The following is a 20994-nucleotide window of genomic DNA, read 5'->3' on the forward strand; positions in this document are numbered from 1 at the left end:
TTAATCTTGTGTTAAATTTAGAATATTAAATAAAATCCATGTATCAAATGTTTATAAAGTTAAAACTTGATTGATTTTATATATTTTTGGGGTTAATTTCTGATAATTGTGCACTGTATATCCTAAATATACTCAAAAACTGAATAAAGAAAATCTCCTAATTAAAATGGTTAATTCACTGTTTTTAAATGTGTTGTAAAACAGGAGTATTTGACATTTCAAACGAGGCTTAGAAAAACTCTAATATGGCATTATTTTATACCTGTTAAACGGATAAAAGTTTCCATTTGTTGCAGACATCTTCTCTTTCTCACTTGTTCTGCTGCAGCTCACCTGTTAGCATCGATGCTACGGAAGTAGCAAGTAGCATCGACGCTAACAGGTGTTAGCATCCCGTTGTTTACAGTAGCGTACGCGCATGGACCAAACTAAATTGTCTGGTAGTCTGAACGCAAACCAACACAACCATGTTGGCGTGAAACAAGAACAAAAAGGCAGTTAATTGTGGCTTGACTCTCGGTAAGAAGGAAACTGCCTGAAAGTTAAGAAAATATAAATTTAGCAACCGTTCAGTTATATTAAGGCTAGCATGCTAACGTGAGATGTTCGTCGTGGTCATTGTTTTAAGAAAACACGACCGATTTTATTTCTTTAAGTGTAAAAGACTGCTGAATGTTTAAACAAAGCATATATTTTCAAGTACCGTTTTTGTACTTTTCCACTCGTAAGCACCTGTTGTTTATCTGCCTCTTGTAATACATGTCGAGACATGGATTTCCTCACTTTATTTGCGATCTACGTCGCTGTGGTGCTAACATGTATGTTTCTAGTTTGTAAATACTCGGGCCAGCAGCAAAGCCCCTTTAATACTCTACTCAACTATGTTTTAAAGGTAAGACCTACTCAAGTTTCTGTACGTCCTTAACACCGACACTAGGTGTCGCTGTGGAGTTATTATTCAAACGCTGCTTATTAAAAAGTGCTGTCTTCTCAGGTAGTCGCACCATTAACTCCTCAGTGGCTCCAGAAGCTTTCACATTGGACTCTGCACAGATTGTTTCATCAAAGGTTTGTAGGTACACCTCCTCAGTCAGAATGCCCATTCTTGTCATATATATTATTCCCTTATTGTGTCTCATGTCTTGTTTCAGAAACAACTTTTTCATCTATGTGCATATCCTGCTGGAGGGCGCCGTGTACGCAGAGTTCACCCTCGAGGTGTTTAGCTTCTGCAGGGAGATGGACACTACGTTAACCAGCCTCTCGGTGCCTTATGTTCTGCTGCTCATCAAGACCTTTATATTCTACCTTTGCATCAGAACAGACCCAGGTTCTTTTTCTTATATTTTCTGCATGTTCAAACAGAACTTTTACCCACTGCGGTGTCGCATCATGTAGCTTGGAGTTGTGAAAGGGGAGTTGCACAATATACACAATCAGCCTCTCCTAACTCTGTTTCTGCCCGTGCATACGTTTTTGCGTCTGTTAGCGACATAGCTCATGAGCCACTGGATGGATTTTAACAAAACTTAGAAAGTACCAGTAATCCCTCGATGCATTAATACAACCAATTAACTTCTGGAGCCAATCGAATTCAACATGGCTGCAACTGCTAATCAACATTAGCCAATACAAAAATGGGTATAACTGAGTCAGCTTTACAAATATTGAGCTAAAATTAAATGCAGCAGTAGCGGCGATTAATTCATAACGCATACTCTGAGCATAGCATCTCCAGTTATTGCATGAGTTTTCTCATAATGTTATTTTTGAGGCAACGGGTGATGTGTGTTTTTTGAAGGAATGCTACTTTTTAATTAGCTTAATTTTGATGTGCAAGTTTTGCTCGTGTCAACAAATTTTTTATTGTTCCTCTTATGACTTCTTTTCCACCCATTACTTGTGTTCCTCAGGGTATTTCACAGTTTGTTTTTATCTGGAGTGACCTTCAGTGGTGTTATGCACATTTGTAGGAATGCTAGACATAAGATTTAAAATATACTGTTAGGCCTGTCACGAGAACAAATTTTGCTGGACGATTAATTGTCTCAGAAATTATTGCGATAATTGATAATATTGTTTGAAATTTGACAATAATTAATAATTCTCAAATGTAAGAAGAAATGTTGGTCATTTTTGTGTGTAGTACCCTTTTTGACCACCAGATGCTAGTATAAGACTTTGAACCGAAGGATGGATAGTGAAGGAGCGAGCAGCATGTCTCTTTAAGAAAAATGGGAGAGAGGCCCCTTGACGTGACATGAGCTGTCTCTTTCCTTTTCTTCGGTTCTCAAAATGGCGGACGCTCAGTGTGGTTTGAGCTCTTTAGCATAACATCCTGATGCTTTGTCACACAAAGCTTTTAATAAAGAATCAGTAAACAAGTTCTCAGCTTCTTTTCGCAGAGAAAACCAACTTTTTACACGAAAGCACGGATTTCAACCGTGAATTTTGGAGCTTGGACAAGATGGAGTTTTTTTCCCCCCCGAGGTCGGCCTGTTAGCTTAGCTCGTAGCTTAGCTTCTCAGCTTAGCTGCTTTTAACGATCCAAAAACGTGAAACGTGAATTTGTTTTAAAGAGAAAGGGAGGGGTCAGTGAGGAGCACCGGAGTTGAGCCTTTTTATCATCCAGTGTCTTCAGTAGAAAGAGAGAGACACAAAGAAACGATAAAGCCGATAAAAGAAAATGGGGTCGATAATTTTCATTTATCATGCGATTAATTTATTGGTTATCGCGACAGGCCTAATATACCATACCTGTTTTTGAGTCGAGAAAATCATCTGGTTATGTTATTAATAGGAAACCAATTGGCTGGTGTTCGATCTTGGCATGAAACCACAAGTCACAATTTGCCTGTTTTGTCTCCTCCTCATCCTCCAGGCACGGTGACGAAGAAAAAAGTTTCGAGTCAGCTCCACATCTACCCATACGACAGGAGGCTGTTTCATCCTGGAGTCTCGTGTCCAACCTGCCAGCTTGTCAAGCCAGCGCGCTCCAAACACTGCAGTGAGCGCTACGTTCTTTAACTGCGTTCATGTCATTCATGTCCTGGTTACATGAATCGTTTCGCCCTCCAGTCAATGTGTAGGCTGTTTTAGACACCCGAAACAAATATTTCTCAATGCTGACTGCAAAAACTCGTCTGCACCTCAGGGGTCTGTAACAGGTGTGTCCAGCGCTTCGACCATCACTGTGTTTGGGTGAACAACTGCATCGGCGCTCAGAACACACGCTACTTCCTGCTTTACCTCTTCAGCCTGTGTGCCATGGCAGGGGACATCGCCCTGCTGACAGGAGACATGCTGCTTCATGCTGTGCTGCGTTCAGGGCTCCATAGAGCCAGTTATGTTGATGGGTATGGGCAGCAGCAGCCAGCTGGACCTTTGTTTGTTGTCCAGGTACATCTGACATTCTCTCTGTTTTAAATTCAAAATGTATATCGTATGTTGAACAGTTTTTCTTCATCCCTCTGTAGCATTTGTTCCTGACTTTTCCCCGTATCGTCTTCATGCTGGGCTTCTTGATCTTCCTCTTCTTCCTCCTTGCGGGTTACGCTCTGTTTCATACCTACCTGGCTCTTGTCAACCAAACCTCCAACGAGTGGTACAAAAGTCGAGGTTACGTCTGTCAGCGCTGCCACCCAGCAGCAGCAGCCGATCATCTTTGCAGCCCTGTCCCGGATCTCTCCAAGAGACATTACTACAGCCGAGGACTGCTCCGAAACCTGAGAGAGATTTTCTTACCTCTAAAGGGCGTTCAGAAGAAGGGCAACTGAACAAAGATGCTGTTTTAACTGGAAACATTCACCACTGTTACTGCTGGGAAAATAAAAGTTTGTCATTACTTTATGGCCCCTAGTTTCTGTGTCGGGTAACATCTAAAAAAAAAATCAGGCTGCCATTGCTTGTTGCCAAAAATAAATCACACTTTGTGGTATGTTTGTTACTTTGCTGAACATGCATCAGGAAATTTACTTTGTAGTATTTTTTTTTGTGTGCTGTGGTCAATTTAGGGTTTTAAAGAGTTTAATTACATTATTTACAATTCTGTATGATGAGGTGTAATTGAAGGTAGCAGCTGTACCTAGATGTTCAGTAAACCCACTTAACTGGAAATCTCAAGTTACATGTGGAGTTTAGGTTCAAAAGCAGTGGGACATTTTTAGACAAACCAACATTATTTGTATTTTTTAAGGCAAAACGTTAAAAGTATTTTTTACATAGTTTTTCCTTTTAGGCTTATTACTGAAATCAAAGGGAACGAAGGCTATTTACTTAAAAGACGAAACATTATTTTAATGTCTTTAAGTAATAGTTTGACCACTGGTATTGTGGCAGTAGTAAAATATGTAAGTGTATTCCCAGGTACTTATAATATAAACACAACTTGGACTTAGGTTTCTCATTGCCAGTAAACACAGCTCAGGTTTAATTTTTTACTAGGGCTGTTGATCGAATAATAAAAATGAATTAATCGCAAATCTGTTAACAAACTAATCGCGATCAAGGCAAATTATAATAAAGATGGATTCATTCATCAATGAAGTCATTACTTTTATTGTTTTGTTTTTACTTTGACAGTGTTTAAAAGCTTTGAAATACATACACTAAAAAAAAAAAAATTGTAGGTTGCCCCCTGTTATGTCCCTTTGAAAATTTGAAACTTAACCTTAAACCATAAAATGTTTTTTGTAAGTAAAATTAGGACACTAATTTTAGTAGACCGAATTTTGTAGTTGAAACTAATATTAAAAAATATATGGGTATAGTCTAAAAGCCTGTTTTCTATATAAAAAGCACATATAAATGCTTTTAAAAGGTTTAAACCATTTAGTTAAAATTAGTTTGGGATTTTTAAGTCAGTTAAACCACGTGCTTAAACTACCGGAAGTGGGCGGGGCTTTGAATTGAGAGGTTCCTGTCTCTTTAAGCCGGTGCGGAAGTTGCCGGTGAGTTGCAGCAACAGTCGACAGAAGGTCAGCTTGTTTCTCTGATAAATGTTAGCGCCATTCATTCGTTTTTAGTTTTCCGAAAACAGTCGTCTGGACCCCAAGTGTCGACAGGACGCGTTTCCGTCACGTCTGTGTCTGCGCGGAGGCGGCAAAGCCAGTTTGGACTCAACACCGGTGTTGTAGAGTATTTGGTTCGGTCCTAAATCAAACACCGCTTCAACTGTCCTGATGTCGGGGACAAAATGTACACGGCTGAGCGGGTCTCTGGTGAAGCAGCTGCTGGACTCGGTGGACAGCGTCCTGTTTGACTGTGACGGGGTCATTTGGCGGGGGGACCAGGTCATCCCCGGCGCCCCCCAGGTCATCAACCTGCTGAAGGAGCACGGGAAGAAGGTCTTCTTCGTCACCAACAACAGCAGCAAGACGAGGAGGATGTACGCGGAGAAGATGTCCACGCTGGGCTTCAGCGTGACGGAGGAGGAGGTGTTCGGGACCGCGTACTGCTGCGCCATGTACCTGAAGACCACGTGCAGGCTGGAGGGGAAAGTCTACCTGATCGGAAGCAGCGCCATGAGGCAGGAGCTGGAGGCCGTGGGGATCCAGCAGACCGGCGTGGGTCCGGACCACGTCCTCGGGAAGCAGAGCGACTGGGCCGGCGTGCCCCTGGACCCCGAGGTGAGGGCGGTGGTGGTCGGCTTCGACGAGCACTTCAGCTACATGAAGCTGAACCGAGCCCTGCAGTACCTGCTCCAGAAGGACTGCCTGTTTGTGGGGACCAACAGGGACAACAGGCTGCCTCTGGAGGGGGGCAAGGCTGTCCCAGGTAAAGATGCTCCACCAAGAGAAACTCGTGCCTTCACACGGCTTTGACTTGATGAACCACAAAACAAAAAAAAGTACAACTGATAAACCTTTTTAGTTGATCCAACAGTCACAAACTCGCCTGAGAAAACATCAGCTGGTTAAAATGAGGTGTGGTGACGGCTGAGAGTCATCCCCAACACGTAGTCTGAGGGCTGACGGATTGCATGAGATCTTGACCTGAAAGTCTGACGTTAACTGTCGGAGACGTTTGCAAAAAAGCTCATAAACCAGTGGATAGAGTTGACTGAAACTGAACCGTCTTTTGACGGACACCTCCCAAGTGAACAAATAACTTTCACCGTCGAGACGATTAAGGTCCACACATCATACGCTCACACATAAATGCTATAAATGTGTAGTGTTGTCGTACTCGAGACCACGTTTTCATGGTCTTTTGGGCTCGACCGAGACATTGAGGACTCGGGATTTTATTTAAAGAGCACAACTGTGGAAATATCACTAAATTGCCAGAATACTGTCCAGTTTATTTGTCAACATCTTTGTTTTTATTGGATGCAAAACGTACCGGTTCAAATCCAAGTGATGGCTGCTAAAATACATGTTTTCGTTAACGTTGCAACCAGGAGTGGAAGTAAGCCGGTGTAGTCTGTGAAAAGATTGAGCTTGAAGACTTGAGGTCTTGGTCTCGTCTCGGTACACTCTGGTCTTGGTCTTGGCTGGGTCTCGGGTTAGGTGGTCTCGACCACAACACTTAACCGTCAGTCTTACGGATATGAAGCTAAAGTTTGGTGTGGTAGTAGCTGAGTTGGGCGGCATGGATTCTTTTACAGAATGCCTTTTGATTGAGATCACATGTGTCAAACTCAAGGCCCGGGGGCCAAATGTGGCCCTCGTTGACATCTTATCTGGCCCCCCAAGATGTTCTTTTAAATGTAAAATACTTGTATCACTTTAATTATTGTCAATAATCTATTGATTATGATGTCAAAAGTGCAACAGAGAACGTCAAATGAGACCGATCAAACTCTTGTTGAGGAACCTGCAACCAGGAGAAGATCTAACTTGAGTTAATGTAGATTCTGAAATTGGCCCTTAGTTTGAGAGTTTGACACCCCTAAGACAGATTTCAAAGGTTACTGATGTTTTACTGTTTCTGTACGCGCTGCATATCACAGGTTTTGTGTAATTCACAAGAAAGAGCCTGACACAAACTTGTAATGGTTCTTTGGATGACCTTGTGACCCCTCCTCTCCTCAGGGACGGGCTGCCTGCTGCAGGCTGTGGAGACAGCAGCCCAGCGTCGGGCCCAGACGGTGGGCAAGCCCAACCACTTCATGTTCGACTGTGTGGCCTCCCAGTTCGGCGTGCAGCGGGAGCGCTGCCTGATGGTCGGGGACCGCCTAGACACCGATATCCTGCTGGGCTCCAACTGCGGCCTGAAGACCCTCCTCACCCTGACGGGGGTCAGCACGGTGGCGGACGCTGAGGCCAACTGGGAGAGCGGCTGCACGGAGAGGCAGGGGATGGTGCCGGATTATTACGTGGAGAGCATCGCAGACCTCCTTCCAGCTCTGCAGGCATGAGACTGAAAAGTCCTATTTTATGGACAAAGACTCTACAAACCCAGATTTTATTTATTTAATCAATTATGTTAATTTTAAATGACATTAATGATTGATATATATATATATAAAAAACAAAGAGATTTAGTATTATTTTAGTGCATTTAAGTGTTAAGGGAATAATCTTTAGAAATATTGAGTCTACTGGCCTTTGTTTTTCCTGTGGTGCAACCTCTTGAGCAACGAACGGCGAGTTAAGCTCACAAAGGAAAATGGAGAACAAAAACCGTGTCAACAGTGGTGCAGTACATGCCCAGCTTTTAACCAACTCTTGTGTGTGTTTTAAAACTTTAACATGTGCTGGTATTTGCACTTAAAAGAAAGGGATTTTTGCAATGATAACCCAGTCTGTCGCAAATAAAATGTTTTAAAAACCTTCTAACGTGTGCTTGCAATGTGGACTTTTTCCATAAACCTATACTTGATTCTTTGTATTGAATTTTCCAGTGCAAGTCTTGTGTTTCAAGTCACCTTGGGCTGTCATCGGTGGACTCCGAGGCGGTCCGTATCTCCTCACCTGACGACGGAGGCTGTCCACCGTGCGCCTGCCTCTCTTTGTTCATTGTGTGGACCGGGGAGAGCAGCCAGCTCGTCTCCTGTAAGAGTGTCTGAGCGAGGAGAGGCGAGCATTAGAAGGTTGGCTCAGGTTAAAGAGGGATGTCAGGAAGGTCACATGAGCATTCAAGCACACTTATTTACGGTGGCCCTAAGGCATATGTGTCAAACTCAAGGCCCGGGGGCCAAATGTGGCCCTCGCTGACATCGTGTCTGGCCCCCCAAGATGTTATTTTTAAATGTGAAATACTTTTATCACTTGAATTTTTTCAATCTATTTATTATGATGTCAAAAGTGCAACAGAGAACGTCAAATGAGACCAATCAGACTCTTGTTGATGAACCCACAACCAGGAAAAGATCTAACTTGAGTTAATGTAGATTCTGAAACAGGCCCTTAGTTTGAAAAAGGTTTTAATTTTGGCCCCCTTTAGTAAGTGAGTTTGACACCCCTGCCCTAAGGTGTAAATGAACATTTGAAAAAACGGAATTACATTAAGCCAAACAGGGAGTTCATTCATTTTTTACTTTATTAACAGCATAAAACCGAACAACAGAACAATATGCAGTACACACAACGGAGATGCAGTTAAAAGGATAGCCTGCTAACTGTATCTCCGTTGTGTGTACTGCATATTGTTCGTTTTATCCTGTTACTAAAGTAAAAAAAAACAACTTCCTGTTTGGCTTAATGTAAGTCCGTTTTTTTTTTTCAAATGTAATTCTGTTTTGTGAAATGTTGTGATTTTGTTGTGTTTTTTTTTTTCAAATGTTCATTTACACCTTAGGGCCGTACTTATTCCTATTCTGTAGAAACATTAAAAGTTTAAACAGGTCACTTAAAGTTTGACTTTACATGTCTGAAATGACATTTTGGTATTCTTTATTAGTTTATACACAACAGCAGTTTAGTTTTTATAACACTTCAGCCATACTTTAGCTCAAACTTTTTAAGTTGGTAGTAAAATACATTTTTAACTCCTGCTACATAAAATGCTGAAGAAACACGAACGTTCACACGTGACCTGCTGAGTTTTCTGCCCCTTAAAAGGTCAAGAATTTTTAAGCTACAACTTAAAGTTTTTGGACAACAACAAATTTGTTTCAGACCTACTTTTTAGTCCATTAAAGTCTTACCATGGTGACCATAAAGAGCTTCTGGCAGCCGCTTGAACATTTATTTTGGTATGTTGGTTCCTTCATCTATGGTCATGAGCTTTGGGTTGTGACTGAAAGAATGAGATCATGGATACAAGCGATGAGTTTTCTCTGCAGGGTGTCTGGGCTCTTCCAGAGGAAGACCCAGGACACACTGGAGGGTGTTTCTCAGCTGGCCTGGGAACATTTTGGGATTCCCCTGAAGGAGCTGGTCCAAGTGGCTGAGGAGAGGGAAGTCTGAGCCTCCCTATTTAAGCTGCTACCCCCGCGACCCGACCCTGGATAATCGGAAGAAAATGGATGGATGAATGTTGGTTCCCTTATACTTCTTACCCAGTTTATACATGAAAATGTATCATTTTCTATATTTCTGCATAAATTTGACCTAAAACATCAGATTTTCACACAAGTCCTAAAAGTAGATAAATAGAACTCGGTTAAAGAAATGAGACAAAATACTTGAGATCATTTATTTATTGAGGAAAATGATCCAATATTACATTTGTGAGAGACAAAAGTATGTGAACCTTTACTTTCAGTATCTGTTGTGACCCCCCCCCCCCTCCCCCCACCCACCCACACACAGCAATAACTGCAACTAAACGTTTCCAGTAACTGTCGATCAGTTCTGCTTGACTTGGAGGACTGTTGACCCATTCCTCTGTACAGAACAGCTTCAACTCTGGATGTTGGTGGCTTCCTCACATTAACTGCTGCTTCAGGTCCTTCCACAACATCTGGACTGGATTAAAGTCAGGACTTTGACTTGACCATCGCAAAACATGAACTTTATTCTTCTTGAACCATTCTTTGGTAGAACCACTCATGGGCTGAGGGTCATTGTGTCGCTGCATGACTCACCTTTTCTTAAGATTCAGTTCATGGACAGATGTTCTGACATTTTCCTTTAGAATTCTCTGATATAATTCAGAATTCATTGTTCCATCATTGATGGCAAGTCGTCCTGGCCCAGATGCAGCAAAACAGGCCCAAACCATGATACTACCACCACCATGTTTCACAGATGGGATCAGGTTCTTATGCAGGAATGCAGAGTTTTACTTTCATTTCATTTAAACCAAAAAGTTCTATTCTGGTCTCATCCATCCACAAAACATTCTTCAGTCTTCTGTTGTGTCCATGTGATCTTTATCAAACTGCAGACGAGCAGCCATGTTCTTTTTGGAGCAGTGGTTTCTCCTTCAACCCTGCCATGCACACCATTGTTGTTCAGAGTTCTCCTGATGGTGGACTCATGAACATCAACATTAATGTGAGAGAGACCTTCAGTTGTTAGAAGTTACCCTGGGGTCCTTTGTGACCTCACAGACTAATACACACCTTGTTCTTGGAGTGATCTTTGTTGGTCCACCACTCCTGGGGAGGGTAACACTGGTCTTGATTTCTGTTTGACTGTGGATTGGTGGAGTCCAAACTCTTCAGAGATGGTTTGTAACATTTTCCAGCCTGATGAGCATCAACAACTCTTTTTGTGAGCTCCTCAGAAATCTCCTTTGTTCCTGCCATGATCCACTTCCACAAACATGTTGAGAAGATCAGAATTTGATAGATCCTGTTCTTTAAATCAAACAGGGTGTCCACTCACACCTGATCACATACTTTTACCACTCACAGATATTATGTATATGTATTTGGGTGTAACTAGGATCTTGAGTACACAATTTTGTTCCACATGTGATGCGAATGACAATAAAGAACCTTGAACCTTGTAATATTGGATCATTTTCCTCAATAAATGACCAAGTATAATATTTGATCTCATTTGTTTAACTGGGTTCTCGTGATCTATTTTTAGGACTTGTGTGAAAATCTGATGAAGTTTTAGGTCATATTCATGCAGAAATATAGGAAATTATAAAGGCTTCACAAACATTCAAGCACCACTGCACATTATTATAAATTTGATGTTGGAATTTTGGCTTCGTTAGAATCTTTTCCAGAAATTTTCTATGTGGGAACTTGAAAATTCAGTTTGTCAAGGTTTAGAGTTTTTGGTAAAAAAAAAAAGTGTAATAAAGTTGGAAGGGAAACGTAGGAACTGGGGAAAGAGAGAGGAAGAGGCAAAGAAAGGGGCAGGTCTGAAGGGGTGCGGGGGGCCAAAAGGAAGCTGGCCAGGTGTATTGAGTCTCAGTCAGCGCTGGTCATGACCACAACTCCATGCCGATAGCTGCGAGTAGGGAGCTGACTGAGTGAGGAGACGTCACGGGACAGGATGGTGAGGTGCTGGAAGCATTCAGAGGAAGCTCGGTACACGGTAAGCACAGGTCTCTGCTCGGCTATTGTCTTTAACTCGTGTCACTGCTTTATATAACCATCTCTTTTAGGAGAAGGCTCACGAAGGGCCCCAATTCCCTCAAAAAATCTTCTGGGTCGTTCTCTCAGCCCTTCTGTTCCTGGTCACCTTTGCCCTTGGATTGATGGGGCACCATTGGTTGTATGGGCCCAAGTCTCAGGTATGAGCTACTTATCTTACTCATCCAAACCATGCCCTGATGTAAAATCTGCATTTATTTATCTAGATTTTATGAAACAGTCTCTGCAGATTGTGAGAATCACTGCACCAGATGAGGCCGGTATTCTGTTCAACCAGTCAGCTATCATGGACCAGCAGAATGGCCTTGTAACGTTTTTCATCACCTCACCGGCAAATGAGTCAACCGCGGTGCTCTACGATGTAAAACATGTACGTCCAAGTGGCTACCTTAGTACTGCTTGACAATGTCCTCCAGCTGTGATAGGATATCTGTTGTGTTTCAGGGTTTGATTTGCTACAAACCTGTCGATCGGAACATCTGCTTACTCCGAACGATGGACCAGTCAGACTATGACAATGTGAACGCCCTCCTCTACGAACCAACACACGAGGTAACAGGTAGCAGCGGATAGAGACTTGAACTGTTCTGGTATTTCACAAGGTTTTCCTAGTTTACAACACGAGAAGGAAAAAGTTGCTCTTTCAGCCGCGCTGGGGGGTTTCTGGGTCATAGACCGGCTGGGATTCTGGCATGGTCTCGTTGCAGCGCCACACAAAGAGAGAGGTGAAGCGTTCAGGGCCTTGGGGTGCCTTTTAGTCTCCCTCTGTGGCCTCCACAGCTGAATTCCTCTGCACATCTGATCCCCTTAGCCCCCGTCAGCGTGCTCGGGATCTTTTTACAGGAGGTTACAGTGGCAAGCCTCAACCCTGACTGGGGCACAATGGCCACTCTGTCAAGTCTCTTTAGCTTTGCCTCTTTTAGATGAAAATACAGTGCGACAGCGTCAAAGGACCTGTGTGTATCTGCTTGTTGGCAAATATCTGGATCTCTAATAGTGACTTAAATACTCCTATCAGTTTCGAATTGACTCCTGCCGCTCTCAGAAATGACTTTTGTCTCATTATCTGATTTTTGACGAAGGTTAATTAGACATGAGACGAGGGTTCTCATAAGAAAACCAAGAGGCAGCTTTGTTTCATATTCACCCACGATGCTTCACCACGCATCAAAAAGCTGCGGTTGTTTTTGTTGTCTCGTGGTGTCACATGTCTCGTACCGTTTCTCGTCATTCAAACGAGCCTGCTTTTGTGCTCCTTTGATCATTCATAGTTGCGCTAGTAATGGTGCTTTGACGGAGAATGGTTATCTTTTACATCAGAGGAAAACTGGTTGTAACGGGACCCAGTCTATTAGAACAGGGCTGAGTGGTTCACTATCAGCCAATCAGAGGTGTAAGTGTTGAAGGTACACAGTTTATGTCCATGGTTCTCAAACTGTAGTACAAACACCAGTGGTACTACAAGTAGTACTGGAGTCATTTTAGCATAAAATATCTTCAGATTACAAAACAAGCTGTGATGTAAAGATACAAAGTAGAGATTAAGATGAGGGGTTCTAGCTTGGCTGCAATCAGAAACTACTTGGAATGAAACTGCAGTGGAGAATGTTTTGAGAACCCCTGTAGAAACTGAAGTAGATGATGGTGGACAACGTGGACAATGGTGACAATTCTAGTGACTACGTAAGCAGCACCAGTGAAGGCTCTTAGGACCTTCTAGTTACAAAAGGTGCCAAACATCAAGGAAAATGTGATTCCTGTTTTCTCGGTCCACAATGTTTGCTGTGCCTTTGTCAGCAACAAATGAACGGAACCATCACATCTCAAACCTAATCCTTCAAGGGTTGGGTGTGTTTTCCATATTTTGTTGGTTCCTTCTGAATGAGTCCACTGATCAATTGGAGTACAAAGTGAAAGGCAAGGAAGGTACAGCCTGCTTTGTTTAGTACAGGAGCTAAAATGTTAATATTACTTAAGTTATTGAGATCATAGACAGAAGCCTTGTTAGGTTTGTTAGGACTTTGGGACATCCTCAGTAGTGGACGTCAGGTTTACCTGATGTTTCGGCCATTAGACACCTTCACTAAAAGAAGGCCAAGCCCAGGATGAGCAGGACTCAGTGTGTGTCCTTTAGCCAATTGGGTTTGTTGAACATTCATGGTTAGGATAAAAAAAGTGAGTTTAGTTTGTAAGTCCGAGTGAATAATTAGCTTTTTTATGTTCGATACTAAATTTTAATCCAAGCTTGTAAGTTTGTGCTGACAGTTTGTTTTTTTCTTTCCATAATGGCGATACCAGGACGGCTTTGTATTTTGTGAGGGGTTACTCATTTTGAAAAGCGCTGGTTTATGAGATAAAACGCTGGCTTCAGTTTCCACCTTGTTCATTATGTTTTCAGCTTAAATCTGATTCTTCAAAATGTTTTCAAAGAAACTCAATTTCAAGTAAAAAACTGAAAATGGTGAAAATCTTTTCCAGAAACAGATCCTGTCTACCTCTGAATGATAGGAAACATCTTGTAACTGTGACCTTCCTTCCCTCCATTGATTACAGTGACATTATTTACATGAACGCTCCTACAAGAACCCTGCAGATGTTGGATGCTGTCTATCACGGTGCACTAAGATTCATAACTGGTTGCAACTACCGTACCCACCACTGCACCCAGTATTCACTGGTTAACTGGACATAATTAACTTCACGCAGACTCTCTCACTGGTACATTTTCATCTTTAAATCACTTCTTGGTCTGCTGCCTTCATACATCTCCTCCTACATGTCTCTGCGTGAGTGCAGCTACAGCGTGCGCTCTCAGGACATTATTACCTGCAGTGTTCCCTCAGTGAGGACTGAACTTGGCAACAGGGCCTTCTCCTACTCCGCTCCTGTTTCCTGGAATATCTTGTAAAAAGATCTGAAGTTCTTGATCTTGACCTCTCTAAGAGTCTTTAAACATCTGCTAAGTTCATGGGAAAAACAACACAGACATGTTCCTGTTTTTAGTATTTTATATTGTTTAATAATGTAGCTGTTTTTGTTTCATTTTTTAAAATATAATCTTCTTTGATTTAATCAATTTATATGCTTTTTTATATGATTGTCCACTGTTATCATAACTCAAAAGAGGTCTTTCTTGTAAATGAGTCCTTGAGGCTCAATGAGACTAACCTGTAGAAATTAAGGTTGAATGAAAAGTGTTTTTTTGTTGTTTTTTTTTTTTTCAAACAGTCCATGTCGGGTGCTGATTTCCATTTTGTGATTTTCTCCTCGACAGAGTTGGTTTCAGCTTTCTGGGAATGACACGCAGAGGCGGACGGAGTTCCTGGGAGTTCTGGCGGTCAGTCAGGTGAACGTGTCCTCACTGGAGGAGCCTGTTCAGGGTCTGTGTCAGGACAGGCCTGTCCACTGGGCCCAGAGGGCCGACGGTGAGACCATTCACATGAAACCCACGTGTCCAACTAAACATTGAATGTTATCCACAACAACAGCTTTTGATGAGTGCTTGTGGAAACATTTCACTTTGAAAGTAACATAGCAATAATTGGGAAGATATTTACAATTAACATGAGTCAACTTGATTAAAGATGGCCGCCGCAACTAACTGATTTTAGCAAACACAAAAATGGCTCTAATTCAGTCGATTTAAAGAGACTCAGATAAATTTGGTGTAGCAGCTGAGTCACTGCCAACACAAACTCTTAGTGCTAAACGATTGTGTGCGATCTCATCTCTTGTGCAAAATGCAATCATCAAATTTAAATAGCTGCAACTCCATTGATATTTCTGCTTAAAACACTCGCATCAAAGCTCAGGAGCGAGGTATTTATTCAGGGAATGCCAGGTTGTTCAGTTTACTCCAAATTTCTTCCTACTTCTACGAAATTCAAAGTATTGTTTCCTTTGCTAAAGAACTACTTACATGCTCTTACTTTGTGTTTTACAAATGATCTGTATAACAGGACTTCTCTAGAAAAATTTAAACATGATGTTTTTTAAGCAAATCAGGTTCAAGGAAGAAAATTAATTTGTTTCTGGAGTTTGTGTGTGTTTAAAGAAATGTTTGGAAGAAAGATGTACTGTAGTTAAATCTTAGAAAGTGATTACTAATCTATTTTTATGAGTATGTAGAGTGGTCATTTTTTGAAATCAAAACATCATTTAGTCAAAGTTATTCATCGGCTGAGCTGCAACAAAGTTATTGCTTTTTCATCTTAGTGGAGATCGGGTAAAAAAGTTCAGGTCAAAATGAGTTTAGATATTTTTAATTGGTTTTAAAAGCAACAGAAATCCAAAGATGTCCTTGTTATGGCAACAGATCCTAAATCTGTGTCATTCTATAAGCACTCTTGCAAAAGGACGTGTGCAAAACCGTGAATTTAACAAAAAATTAAAAACTTTTATCTAGAAATAACGCGAATACAAACAAACGACGATCCAAAATCGATTACAATTTCTTTCTTTCCAAAAAAGAAAGCACGGTATACACGGTTAAAAACTGTATTGCTCTGTGCTTATGCAATCCTTCTGCGGTATGCATTTTTTCTAACATAACACTCAACAGGAAGTAAGCCTTTTCAAAATAAAACTAGATTTCACAATCAGCCTTACTTAAAGGACAAAAAAAGGCATTGCACAAAATATATGATCTAAATATTTCTTATGTACGGCTCTAACAGGCCTTTTAAATATGATAAATACGTTATAAGTGAACCAAGCCCTGAGGCGAGGAGCTGAACAGTCTCGACCTGTTTGTCTTTGGATAATTTACTGAGAAACATGATGCTCCTCATTTACATGCTGCGTTAGATAAAGACGCCTGCTGGATCTAGAAAATATTTTAAGTCTTTTCAAATCTCAGTGGTTATTTAGAAAAGAGGATGAAATTAGTCCACGTCAAACTGAAATCGAACTTTAATCTATGACCTTGCTCTGACCTTCCCACTGCCTGACAAAAAACCCACATCAACATCCCTGCATGCTCACACGTCTTGCTTTCAGGATATGTGAAGTGAGAATCCGTGATTTGGAAACACACTTAAGGTCATTTGAAAATATTGCACAAAGATCCGTCATGAACTTGTGGTGACGACAGATTTTGTTACTTTTAACTCTGACTTTACCGATACGTACCTTGTTTTTCGTACGACAAGGCGCACTTAAAATCATTTCCTCAACTTTTGAAGTTAATCTTTGTGTTGTTGTGTCTCAGGCCCAGGCAAACAGCGGCTGGTCTACTTCTGCATCGACATCTGTTTCCCCAGCAACATCTGTGTGTCTGTGTGCTTCTACTACCTGCCCGAGTGACTCTGGGTTCTGTTTCTCGCAGCAAATAAAAGATCAGGGAAACAAATGTCTTTTTTTTTTTTTGCTTCTTCTACAAGAAAACATAAAAAGCAGCACAAAGGTCATGTTTTGTGTCACATTATTGCAGATGAACTAGTGGAGCGTCATATTCATGTCCATCCTTCAGACAGAAACAAACCACGAGGCTGACACAGGAACACAGAAGATCTCTCTCTCTCTTTGAGACGTAATGTGATTTTTTTCTCCCATAGAAATGGTTTTATCTAATAAAACACATAATGTGGGTTTCTGATTAACCTTTTTATTATTGTTAGAAAAGAAAAAAAACCGACAAGCTTTTGAATTTTATTTACATAATGTGGATCATCAGGACAGCAGTGCACTCTGCACTACAGATTATGAATTATATTTACATAACGCACATAGAAGTTATCACTTCTACAGGACTGTGGGACAAAGTGGATGTTACAGTTGATTTGATTCAATAAATAGAGGAATCTCTAAAAACAAATGCTGAAAAAATACTGAGATCTGGAATAAGATCTGTACGACTGCTGAGAGTTTTATTCAAAAATATGGGGTTTCCTCTCGAGGTGGACGTTTGATTTGTGAATTTAAAGGTTGGTCGTGTTGCTTTGCTGCTTCACTTACAAGAACCAAAAATGGCATGAAAACTAATTCCCCCTGCAGCTGACACTTTGGCGTCCTGTCCCACCTGAAACAAAGTCTGTGGACTCAACCCCCTCACTGCACCATAGTCTGGATGTCGCTCCTCCCTTTCAGCCGAGCACGCTGTCATTAAAGGCCAGGCACACCACAGCCTTCTGGTGGCCGCTGTACTCCCTCTTGATCTCACCAGTCTCCACACACCACAGGCGTGCAAGGTTGTCTGAAGACGCTGTGGAAACAAATACAAAATAAAAAATCAGACTTCATTTTCAGCAGCATTTAAAAATGACTTGATCAAAACTTTGTACTTATCTAACATTTCGACATGAACACGGAACGAGAGCTTGAAACGTCTCAGTGAGCAACTAGACTTTAAGAACGTCGACTTCCCTGCTGTGTAAACCGAAATAAACAAAAAGACTATTTTAAAGTTCGCAGCTTAGAATTCACAATAATCATCTGAAAGGAGCATGAGCACGTCTTTCATTTGGAAACGAAACCGGAACGGTTCTGAAGAAATGTTGTGTCAGTGCAGCAACGGCTCTAAAACCCTGACCCTTCAGACTCACATTATCTTTGTTGTCATTCAGCAGAACATCAGAGATGCACTGCAGAACAAAACGACGTTGCATATTTGGTCACAAACATGAACCAGCTGGATAAACTATACGAGTATAAAAGAAGAATAAACAACAATATAGAATAAAATGACATAAGAACGATTAAAAAAAAGGGGAGGCTGTATAAATATAAGTGCAAACTTTTGAAATTTGTGCAAGAAATGTATCAGGAATAATATGTGCAAACAATCAAATAACACGTAGATAAAATAATACTATAGCTTTGGATTATTTGGAGTCATTCAAAAGTCTAATGGCGGTTTCTCTCTAAAGCACGGCAGTAATTTGAGATGTTTGTAAGAATCTAAGCGGACAAAATGCAGACGTTTTGATGTTTGGACTATGAGAAATGTCACGATTATGAGAAAAGTTTGCGAAACTTTACAGAATTTAGACAGAAAAAGTTGGAGTCTGCAACATCGTCACACTAAATCGAACAGTTTGTGGAAAAAATCTGAAAAAAATAAACCGTTATTGTGTAAAAACTGTTAAGTCTAACAAAATGCCAGTTCAGTCGTATAAAGTTCAACCTTCTGTAATTTATTTAAACTTTAAATTAACATTTTACTGGCTGGGTTTTCTCACTTGTTTCATCAAAATCCTTTTTGCCGTTTATGGTGAATTTTTTAGCAAAGCGTCTTCATCATAATGCTACTAAAAGCCACAGCACGCTGTTCCTGATCAACATGCTCGTTCTCATATAGCTATATAGGTTTTCTAAAGCTGGAAGAGGAGTGGGAAATGAAATGCATGAAGAAAATTAAAAAATAATGACCACATATGCATGGTTACCTTCAACTACTGTGTATAAATGTTAGTGAACATGCGTACTGAGTGATAACTCCTTTCCTATGGTTTATCTACAAACCTGTAACAATGTACTGAGAGTCTCCTGAGAAAGCACAATCCCACATCCAGCCCCTGGACGTCTCTCCAGGATTGTTGCTCTTGATGCTCAGCTCCGTCATCAATGAGAAATTGGACGTCCTCCAGATTTTACAAGTCTGATCTGCCGAGCAGGTGGCCAGCAGTCTGGAGAACAAAACAGAAGCAAAAATAAAAGTGGACATACGTGTAACACTTTAACCCCTACAAATGCAGCAGTCACTTCAAAGCATCTGAAAGCATGCTCACGTGGAGTCCGGGCTGAATTTGCAGCGTAGGGAGTAGCGTTTGTGTGCTGGGATCTTAGTTTTGGGAATGAGCTGAGTCACTTCATCTCCCATCCCTCCAGCCAGGTTCCACACGTAACAGTTCCCCTGTTGGGGAGAACAGTTGAACCGAATGAGTTAGTTCATTTTACCCAGCTTCACACATGTTCTGTGTTTGCCCACTGACCGAACTGTTGACTGCTGCCATGTAACTGGCATCTGGATCGATGTGAACGGAGTTGACGGAGACCTCCGACTCTGGAATCAGCTGCTCGTTATGGTCTGTTTTCAGATCCCAGATATGAATCACTCCACTCTGGTCTCCGACGATCAACTCAGCCTGAAAAACATGCATCACGTAAAGTACACTGACCTTTATACGCACTTTACGTGATGAAATCGCCTACAGATCAAGAGGCAATCGGTGAGTAACTCACCTGGTTGGGATGCAGACACACACAATTGATTGGTGCATTTACTTGAAAGATCCTCTGGCACTGCAGGTTTCTTGATCTGAGAGGATGCAAGGACAACGATCAAACTTCCAGTTTATCAAACACACTTTGAGCCTGCTCTTCACAGACCTCAGGTCCCATATGCGAGCCATGCAGTCCTCCCCTCCTGTGTACATCCAGCGCCCGTCTTCGTGGAAACCCACAGACGTGATGTTCTTACTGACTCCATCGTAGTTGATCACAGGGTTTGGGTTGTTGGAGTTCAGATCGTACATGCGGATGTGCTGATAACCTTCGGAGCAGAGCGTAAACGATGTGAGGCAGGAGTAATGCAACATGTGAGAAGAGCTGCTGCAAAACTTGCAACCAACCTGCAGCTGCAATCATACTTCTGTCAGGCGTGACCTCCAGTGAATTTACTTGCTGGAGGGAAATGTTAAGAAATATTTCCCAGCTTACTCACATAAAAAACACTAAGTCTCAAAAACAGATTATAGTGCATTAGATATTATATTAAATATACAGAATATGTGTGTACACTTTTTAAAAGTTAAACGTGGGAGGCATTTCATCACCGAGTCCGAGCTTTAATCTGAACTCTGGTTTTATGAGCCGTGAAGCTGAGAGGATACAGAGTCCTGGTGCTGGACGGTCCGGGTGCAGATCCCGCTGTGGGCCTGCCAGAACCGGACAGTGTGGTCATACCCAGCCGTGGCCAGAATGACCGGGTCGCTGCCCACCGTCCCCTGGTTCACATTCATGGTTTTCACTGGCAGACTGCAGAGGAACAAGTAATTACCCGTCAAAGCGTCTTTAACTGTCTTACATGAAGAGAGGAAAAAACTCAATGGACGTTAGCGTAAAATGCTAGTTGAGGCTAAAGCTTTGAAATGTAAACATTAAAAAACGCCAAATGCCTTTGCTAAAGCAAAAACAATGCGTTGGATAAATTACATTTTTCTTGTTTACATTACCCGCTTGTGCTGATATTGACGAGGCGCGTCTCAGTAAAACGTTCGTCAGAAACTTAAAACCGAATTGAAAGGAGTTCCGCTCTGTCACTGTGTTCTACCGCCACCTGCTGGTGAGATTTGTCACTGCAGGAAACCAGACCAGCAACAGTTTTTTAATAAAGTTGTTGAGGAAATAATTTGCTGGAAACAAGTGGTTTTATATGCGAAATATTTAATAAATACAATTCTAGTTTTTTAAAAGGACTAAAACTACGAGGGCTTACTGTTTTTGGCTTGTTCGATTATTTTTATGCTACTTTATTAAGTGATAGTTTTTTCTTAAAAATAACAGAAAAATGTTAGAAATGAGCTGAAAGTAGCTGAAGCTAAAATTAG

The 20994-nt window shown here is 41.4% G+C and overlaps 4 protein-coding genes across 5 annotated transcripts; 3 read left to right on the forward strand and 1 right to left on the reverse strand.

Annotated features, from left to right (window-relative positions):
• The first annotated feature begins 499 nt into the window (after window positions 1–499).
• zdhhc4 (zinc finger DHHC-type palmitoyltransferase 4) lies at window positions 500–3805 on the forward strand. 2 transcript variants are annotated; one of them, XM_037690732.1, is made up of 7 exons: window positions 500–519; window positions 831–892; window positions 995–1068; window positions 1152–1330; window positions 2882–3007; window positions 3155–3399; window positions 3477–3805. In XM_037690732.1, the coding sequence occupies exons 4-7, from the start codon at window positions 1240–1242 to the stop codon at window positions 3774–3776; spliced, it is 762 nt and encodes a 253-aa protein (XP_037546660.1). In that variant the 5' UTR covers window positions 500–519; window positions 831–892; window positions 995–1068; window positions 1152–1239; the 3' UTR covers window positions 3777–3805. The 2 variants fall into 2 exon arrangements, with proteins under 2 accessions (XP_037546660.1, XP_037546658.1); XM_037690730.1 differs by lacking the exon at window positions 500–519 and having other exon boundaries at window positions 768–892.
• A 1258-nt stretch (window positions 3806–5063) lies between these two features.
• Window positions 5064–7465, forward strand: LOC119423354 (phosphoglycolate phosphatase). The gene is made up of 2 exons (XM_037690734.1): window positions 5064–5775; window positions 7035–7465. The coding sequence occupies exons 1-2, from the start codon at window positions 5181–5183 to the stop codon at window positions 7358–7360; spliced, it is 921 nt and encodes a 306-aa protein (XP_037546662.1). The 5' UTR covers window positions 5064–5180; the 3' UTR covers window positions 7361–7465.
• A 3880-nt stretch (window positions 7466–11345) lies between these two features.
• Window positions 11346–16750, forward strand: bricd5 (BRICHOS domain containing 5). Its single transcript, XM_037691616.1, has 6 exons — window positions 11346–11387; window positions 11458–11586; window positions 11667–11816; window positions 11891–11998; window positions 14721–14871; window positions 16656–16750. The coding sequence occupies exons 1-6, from the start codon at window positions 11346–11348 to the stop codon at window positions 16748–16750; spliced, it is 675 nt and encodes a 224-aa protein (XP_037547544.1).
• Window positions 16751–17120: 370 nt separating this feature from the next.
• mlst8 (MTOR associated protein, LST8 homolog (S. cerevisiae)) lies at window positions 17121–20660 on the reverse strand. The gene is made up of 9 exons (XM_037690735.1): window positions 20620–20660; window positions 20278–20422; window positions 20017–20068; window positions 19775–19937; window positions 19628–19703; window positions 19378–19530; window positions 19174–19298; window positions 18908–19071; window positions 17121–17648 (listed from the first exon to the last, which is right to left on the reverse strand). Exons 2-9 carry the CDS (start codon window positions 20404–20406, stop codon window positions 17530–17532), a joined length of 981 nt encoding a protein of 326 aa, XP_037546663.1. The 5' UTR covers window positions 20407–20422; window positions 20620–20660; the 3' UTR covers window positions 17121–17529.
• Between the last annotated feature and the right edge of the window lie 334 nt (window positions 20661–20994).

The sequence above is a fragment of the Nematolebias whitei genome, chromosome 17 (genome assembly GCF_014905685.2).
Source record: "Nematolebias whitei isolate Nwh7 chromosome 17, NemWhi1, whole genome shotgun sequence".
Classification (NCBI taxonomy): Eukaryota; Metazoa; Chordata; class Actinopteri; order Cyprinodontiformes; family Rivulidae; genus Nematolebias; species Nematolebias whitei.